Source organism: Opisthorchis viverrini (assembly GCF_000715545.1).
Source record: "Opisthorchis viverrini unplaced genomic scaffold opera_v5_138, whole genome shotgun sequence".
Taxonomy (NCBI): Eukaryota; Metazoa; Platyhelminthes; class Trematoda; order Opisthorchiida; family Opisthorchiidae; genus Opisthorchis; species Opisthorchis viverrini.
The window spans coordinates 1,341,425-1,349,843 of record NW_008751794.1 but is presented as its reverse complement, the minus strand read 5'-3'; the positions used below and the strand labels follow the sequence as shown (position 1 = coordinate 1,349,843).

At 46.1% G+C, this 8,419-nt stretch overlaps 1 protein-coding gene across 1 annotated transcript in view; it reads right to left on the bottom strand.

Annotated features, from left to right (window-relative positions):
* Positions 1-740: 740 nt before the first annotated feature.
* T265_06599 (hypothetical protein) overlaps positions 741-8,419 on the bottom strand; it is a gene marked incomplete at both ends in the record, with an annotated part of 17,063 nt that continues 9,384 nt past the window's right edge. Inside the window, one exon of the mRNA XM_009171902.1 lies at positions 741-785. Within this exon, the coding sequence (XP_009170166.1) occupies positions 741-785 (45 nt within the window). The remainder of the gene's footprint in view (positions 786-8,419) is intronic.

The following is an 8,419-nucleotide window of genomic DNA, read 5'->3' as shown; positions in this document are numbered from 1 at the left end:
TTCCACGCACCAACTACCCGAAATGAGAACTGTTGCCCAATGGGGGCGTGCGCTCTGAGCTTGGAAATCGTTTTTCCACGTCCCCACCGTGTGTTAGTTGAGTCAACGGTGGAAGAACCTGTTGGCCAAACCTTGTTCAAACAGGGCGTAAGTAAGTATTGGGTCTCTCAGGAGGAGACGACAGTCCAGGGGAAATAGGCCAAGCGACACGAGACGCGTCTTATAATCAACGGATTTGAGGCCTGCAACCAGTTTCGTTGCCGCTCGCTGGGCACGCTCAATGAGGGTTACGTCTTTCTTGCATCCTGGGTGGACAATTTGGTTGGCGTGTTCAGGAAGCGGTCTGACGTAGGCCCCACAGAGTATCTGGAAGTCCGTGTGAGTAGTACGAATCATCCGTAGAACGGCTAATGTCTCTTCGGCCGATCTTTCATGGTGTAGTGAGAAGAACACGTTTGAAGGGAGCCAAATACCCAAATCCTTTTCAGTATTTATCCTTGTGACACCTAGTCCATTCTTACCGCGTGCGATAAAGGCGTTCGCTGAGTCTCCTCCGAATGACATATAGACACTCTTCGTTACTCGGGGAAGTTACCAGTCCAATGACTACTGCTTTGCAGCGTTTACATCCACTTGAAGGGTCCTGGGATTTGAACCCCAGGATTTCAAGTCGTCCACAAAAAGCAGACAAGTACTTGAAAAAACATCTGGAAGGTTGTTGACGTGGATCAGAAACAGAATTAGTCCCAAAACAGAGCCTTGAGGAACTCTAACGTAGACCGGCGCTGAAGAAGAGTACGTACGATCGAATGAGCCTAATTTCACTCGGAAGATTCTATCTGATAGGAACGCTTTAATCTACACATTAATTTTTCCCACTCGCCACAGCTGTGATCTAGATCACCGAGCCATCGGGCACCCAAGCTCTGGTCCCGCTTTCCCCACTTATTTGGTCGAATGTTGCCTGTTGCGAACACCCTACGGAAGTCGACACACCCACAAGCAAAACGAAGGAAATGATTGGTCCTGGCAGAGACCAACGGACAAGATCACGTGATCACCAGGATTTCGAATGCAAGGGATCAAATAAGTATAGTAGGGTGTCCATTATCAGCACAATGCTCTCAGCTGCAAAACCTTTACAGCTGTAGTAAAACTTTCTATGCCAAAATGTTGCATTTCGTTGCGTATGTGCTCAAACCAAAATCCGTCCTAACCTACTTTCATATTTCTGCAGCCCAGTTAGCACGCGTCCGCTCCTGGGTGCAGAACTTGTGCGGAATTAGTGCAGAAATTCTGCACTAATTTTCGGTTTTTAAGCCTAGCGAGCTTGAGACGTTTAATAGACATCAAAGCTTCTTTATTTGTCTCACAGTAATAAAAAACCACAAAACCCTGCATTTCCGTGTGCCTAGGAAATGCAAGCGGTCAACCGATTTAAGCGGTTTTGTTTAACTGTGCGGCGCCATTGCTCGCGGGAAGCTCTGCGTTCCGCTTGTCCTCACGTACGGCTGACAGTGAGTTTTGTTGTGCTTTCATATGTTTTATTCCCGGTGTTAACCATGCTTCTGGATGAAAATACTTTGGGATGATTTCCCAGCACCTCTGAGACCCCGGGATGCCGAAATGGGGCTCAAAAGTTTGACTGGTACTCTCAACTCAGGTGCCCGGTTTCTTTAGTCCAGGGACACGTCATAGCTTTCGAAAATCCAATTCTAGTATGTGAATACTGAGCTCCGTATACTAGCCCTAGCATTGCTGGAATTAGCACCGTATATGCTAAGGCGAGTTGACTCACGTAAGAAAGATCTCTCATGTGAGGTAAAGGTTCTTCGAACTGGGTTCTAGACGTAGATTTAATTAACAGTGGAGGAAGGTTATTCCCCCGCCATGTGCTGGCCAGATTGAAGATAAAAAACCTTTCAAACAAACCTCGTGCAAACAGGGCATAATTAATGAATAGGTCTTTTCAGAGAGGAGGATAATTCAGGGAATATGTGAAGCGCCGTGAGACGCGTCTCATAACCAACAGGTTTGTGGTCAACAACCACTTTCGAAGCAGCTGGCTAGACACGCTCGCTGAGAGTAAAGTATTTATGTTTCAGTACACGCACGTTGTCGCCTCCTTAAAGTCTTCCGTGCTGGGTCACCCAACCTGTGCGACTTGTGCTTTGTGCCGTGTTTTTTCGATGATACCAACTCCCATATCTGGTCGTTTTATAACAAGCGTCGCCGACCTGTCCACCCACGTCACATTTAGTGATGGAGATGGGATCCAGTATCATTTTGGAGACACATGTATGGTATGCCATCCTTAACACGACGCGGATATCGGACGACGAAACGCTCAGGCTATTAGCTGATGCTGACTAGTTGAATGCGTCCCGAATTCCAGCAGCTCCACTACCGCAAGGGACGTTTCGTCCTGACGACGCGTTTCGTTGCTGTCGTCCCGGGTCCCCCGGAGCAACATGGGCAGTTCACCTTTACCCAACTGGACGACTCCATTGATTCATGTTTGGCATGCAAATCTTTGACCTACCGAAGTAATTCCGTCGGAAGTGGGACCGCACCCCGCGTGTCGCGGTCCAACTTGCCCGAACCTGCGGACGGCTCTGTGGTTGCAATAGCACGGCCAGTGAAAAAGGCCTACAGACCTCCACCAGATAAAGCGCCATCTCTCAAAACTGTTTTAACGATGCGCACTTCAGCAAGCGTGCTCTAGATGAACAACTAATAGGACAGGGTGCATTGAGCGAGAAGCAACCCCTAGAAGAATGATAAGGTAAAGTGGTTTTACTAGATTCTTACCCGACCTGAAGAGTAATCTCAACAATTGATGTTCCAACATTGTCCCTCCACCTGACATCAATCAGCCTCCCTCCCTGCGCCTGAGTTAAAGTGATCACACTTGGGTGCGGTAGCGAACACGAAATATGTCTCGAAACTCAATCGCCAATGTATTCATGTCCCATAGATGACACTTCTCGGCTTAGGCGTTACGAGGAAATCCAGTGAGCCACTTCCCAGCAGAATGAGGAGTGTGTTTGTGAATGCAAATTGGGCCATTTGGTTCCTGTAGGATAAGCTGGAGGCGAGGGGTTTAGAGCGATGGCGTGCGTGCTGGCGATCGTCGAAGAACATTAGTTAAGGGAGAAGTCCAATAACACAGGAATTTTTATTTTATTTGATAACTCAAAGTAAGCTTTTTTATAGGCTGCCAACTGAGAAGCAGGTTGTTTTCTCCGTGATGTTTACCTGCAGAACCAAACAGTTCACACGGGAGGTGATGATGGTAGCCCGACAGTTGACATCAAACCGCGAAAAATGATGGTGTACGTGAACACTGTGCACAGATGGATGTGAGCAACACGTGTACTATGAACTTGGTCACAGTGGTTAACAAAACACATGTTCTCATAGCGATCTCGTCAGCTGGGGACCCAATAATCGTTCCTCCATTTTAATGAGTAGCCTCGATTTTTGAAAGGTTAGACAAGTCAGATGGCAATCCTGCACACACTTCATGAATCATTCATCGGCCAATGTTTTGCTTTACCGAAACCTAACTGCAAGACCCAAACAGAAGAACTGAGCTCAGGACATCACTGTTGTATAAGATAAATTGGCTGCAAAATTCAAGCTGTCTTCCAGGTGCCGTGGCTCACGGTTTGGGTGGGGTTTCTGGATCCGGACCACCGAGTTGCGGACCCCCAATATGATTATATAGAGGAAAACATCCGCCCCTTGCTCTTTGTTAGCCCGCTTACATATGGATCCACATTAGTTATTGCCAACCGCTCTCTGTCTGTTAGTGCTACATGCGCATTGATCAACGGTAGTGCCGATTTTGTGAAACGCATTTTGTAGAAAAACGGTCCGCATCTTCATCAGGGGGGTTCATATGGGTCTTGAGCACTGGAGTTTTACGTTACACACAGGGAAATCAGGTCAACCACAGGCACTTAATGGAGCGTTTGGTTGAGATAGGAATAATTTTATGATGATAATCATCCTTCACATCTCTGTAGCGCCATCCACTGTGACCCCGTATACTTTATGTGAAAGCCCAGGAGCATCTGTCCCGTACCCTCAAGGCCGCTAACAGAGCAGACGCACAACTGAATTAGGAAGCCTCGGTTCACCCCAATAGTTTCGATCTGCTGCTTCAAAGGGTCAAACTCTTTGCCAGTCAACAACCCATGCGACCCATGCCTACCTGCTGCAGCCAGCCAACATTCGCCATCCAGCTCAGACACTCGTGACTGAGTTTTCTGGAGTCGCAGAGATGGAGGTTTATAGTATTAAATTTAGACAACTACTACATTACCTTTGTATATACAATCGCCTACCTTCTGCAAAATGGGTCTCTGACACCGGAAGTTATTCAAGGTGATAACTGCTGTTTGCGCTCTCACTACATATTTTGCCGGTTAAATGCACTCACGGTTCGCGTAGACGCGAGATATATAGACCTACCATCAAAAACGGGTCTTTCTGAAATTCCAGAAAGTTAGAGAAGGACGGAAAATCTCGAAGCCTGAGTTTGCCGTTTCAAGGCCCACAGCGCAAGTCAGGGCGTGGAATCACCCTCGATATACTGTTTAGAAGGCTTTGCGTGGTAAACTAATCGTCAACGTGATTAGCATTGTCGCGATTTCTTCAAATTCTCTCGACGTATGAATTAGCGGCCCTTCGAAGTGTACCCTCCGTGATGACGCCCACAATTACAATTAAATTTGAAAGGTGGAACGCAACACTACTGATGAACTCTGCTAGTTGTAAAATGGCTTTTATGCAGTCCATCACACGATCTAAGCCGGCGACAGTTGTAGAAATAAGAGACACAAATTACCTTTAAACGGTCCACGGGCATTCCTCGTGACAAAAGATGCATATAATTATTTGTTTCTGCAGGGCCCAAGGCACCTTCAAAGTTATAGGTTATCACCATTGGTCGGTGATGTCCTTCTCAATAAAGAGTTTGGACTTCTCCGTGGTCACTGTAGAACTTAGGTGCCTACTTAATCTAGAGGTGCTGTGTTATTGGCCTGGTTGTTTTTAATCCCCCCGGTCAACTTATACCTCGCCCTAGTCGATTATATATATATATATATATGTATATAGCGACACTGTAAGCACTCCACTACCAGCGTACTAGGCCAGCGTCGAAAGTCTTCATCACCACTCATAGTTTAGTGCTGACAGCGGTGCTTCGGGGCCTGGTGGTCATCCCCCTTACGACCTAGGTTTTCCTAATGTTGTCCAACTCACTAATGGCCTCCAGGAAATCTAGCCCACAATCACAGGATTTCCACACCGACCGATCTTACGTGTTTGGTTTCCCTTACGACGCCGCCCCCTGCTGTCATTTTGTTTGATTTAAAATATGTATATGCATTGGGTAGCCTGAAGATACTGTGCTAGGCCTACAGCTAACTTCGACGTGCGAGGAGTAGCCACCTTCGTCTTAGTTGGGCTGCACTACCCCAAGACGATTTCCTCATCTGGACATAAAACACACGTCCTTCCCTTTTGTCCTCTAAAACGATCATGTGCATATGAAGCGTAAATCCTTTATTATTTCCTGTATACCGGTAGTTACAGCCAGCGCCCAATGACTGTATTTCGCCATTAATTATTCGTTTCCTGGAGCTGACAGCAATGACTTGGTGGCCGGAGACCCTTACTCTTAACTTTTTTTATGTTATGTAGATTTCGGTTGAACTACGGTTGTTATTCACTATCTCTGGAGCTGTTGCCAGACCACTTATTACTTATATACTGTCCCTGCTCAAATTAACACCCTCTTTGCAAAACGGGGACCCTAAATTTGAATTCCTTTGGTAAGGTAAAAACTAGCGTCATATAATCGGCCGTTCCAATCAGTTTAATGACTAGTCTCCCTGCTAGCCACCTCGGTGAGGAAAGTCCTTTCGTTCCCAAAGTTGTGCACCTTCCCTTCTTCCGCTGGCAATTGGTTTCTGGGTCATTAAACAGATCCACAATTTTCTGGGTCCATTCGGCGTGCTATCATCCCCTTTAAGATTTTTTTTATCTACTGACACCTTTTTATCTTATGCCTCCTGGCATTAACCAGACGATACTCCTCTCGTCATATTCTTTCTTCATTTCCATTCATCCCAAGCCTCAAACATCGGCTGTAGTTGTCCACACGCCCCATACAACCGTTGTTCGTTCAATCTGGCTGGTCTTCACTTCACAGCCATATGGTCCTCCAACTGAAGGGAAATTATCCATGACCCTGCATCGGCCTGACTCCATCTGGCCATTCTTCTCGTCTAATCCTGATCAGTCTACCACGGAAATGCGTATTTCCTCTCCGATTGCCGCATCCTTGATGTCCGTTACGAGGCTGTTCATTATTAGTTACCATCCCATCAACGTTTGTCTTCAACTGATTTATCAGAGTTTGGTTACCCTTCAACTACCTTCACAGTTCGGTTGCTGACTCAAGAGTGTTTATCTTCAACCACTCACATAACATGTTTAACGCATACACACCAACTGTTTCACTCTTGTTTTCATTATGTCTTGAACATTCAAGATAATTGGAAACTTATCCTAAGACAAACAATGCAAACGTATCCTCACTCACAAAGTAAACATATATATGCGAAGAAACGACGGCAGGATACCGACGCTCGTCTCCTCACACATCGCCTTGACTGGAGTCAGTTCAAACCTACGCACGGCTCACTGTGCGGGAAAAACCTGGGCTCAATATCGTTTTGGATTAAACGACAAGAAACAAGCCGGATGTCAACGCGCTCGGCCAAGTCCCGCATTCGATTCAACTGCGTCCTACAAACCTCGTCGTCATCTGCCACAATATATAAACCGAAAGACTGAATAAGCCTCTTTCCTTTTTGTGCGCTATTCAATTGTAATAGTGTCTCTGGTAGCCACTATACATAATTGTTTTTTGTTAGTGTTATTCACCTTCTGATATTACTTCGAGTAAAAGGTAATAGGACGAACACCGTGAACCGAAGTATGTCAGTGCAGCGGTGGTACGGCACAGCCATACCCAGTGTGATGGCACTCTCGAACTACTTTCCTTCAGAATCTCGACCACAACATCTCGCCTACTCGGTTCTGTAATTGCAAATGCGAGCTAATTTTCCACATGGTCCTAACCGCCCCTGGGACGAGTACCCTCTAACCCGATGAAACTTTTCTCGAAATTGACCAACCCGGTTATCTACTTCAATTTCGGTTTGCCTCTTCCACAAGTTCAATCCTGTATAAGGCGTTCGCTTGGCCCTATGGGTTAGTGCTATCTGCTCGTCGAACCCACCTTCTTACATTGACTTCCTTACAGCAGTGGCACCGGTGAGTCTACTTATTTTAGGGTTAAACCATCTTTTTGTGACAAAACTTGCTTTTTCTTCTACGTCGAATTGTTCCACCTCCAGCCCCATCTTTGCTTGTTGCGACTCTGGCTATTTATTAAACCGCCCAAGGTCACTAATGGTTAACATGTCAGCCCGCTTCATCTTTTAACTATTCGGACCTTGTAGCTATTCAGTCACATACATACCTGACAGTTCAGCTCACAGTCACTCACTGGATCACGAGACTCGTCGTTTTTCATGCTAACAAACCACGAATCATCGGGCATCGATTGTCGGTACCGTCTAGTGAGCGTAGCAACAACTCATGTGCTGATGCACCCACGTAGACGCAAACGGACGTACATATAGGGATACCTAACAGTCACCACACACAAAACCGCGCGCACAGTGAGCAGGAAGTCAACCACCCCCTACAAGTCCACGGACACTTAGGGAACAAGTGTAGCAGCCATACCACGGAGAAAACACGTTCCCGCTGTCCGGACTTTCGTCAAGGATCTCTTGCAGAGGATACGTTCCTCTTTTCGCTTCCTCCCATTTTGCGTTACATTTATTTTTGTACGCGTGGCAGCCCACCAGTGTCAACCATAATAAAAGCTTTTGTTAGCGCATAAACCCTCTGAATTGTATTATGATCACCATAAAGGGTATACTAACAACCCCATGCACATTGATCCAGTTTTTCTCAGTTCGTGCAATTGCGATGACTTTTCATGTAATAAGCGTACCCCGTTGGTTGTACATTCCTTCCTGTTGTCTTGTTGTCCGCTGCATTCGGACTGTGGGACCCGATCAAGCACCAATCAGCATGCTCCCCACAAGTTGAGAAATGAACCTATCATTATTTTTTTAAATCAAATACTGTCCACTGTTGATGATATTGTCTTCCTTTTTCGTGCACTCTTAAGTTCCCACAAGTCCTTCCAGTCATGCATTATTCTGACTGTAAACGTACGATCATGCCTGACGGTATACCACCCATAACTTGGGAATGAACATTATTATTATTATTATTATTGATTTGTGCGTTCCCATGACGG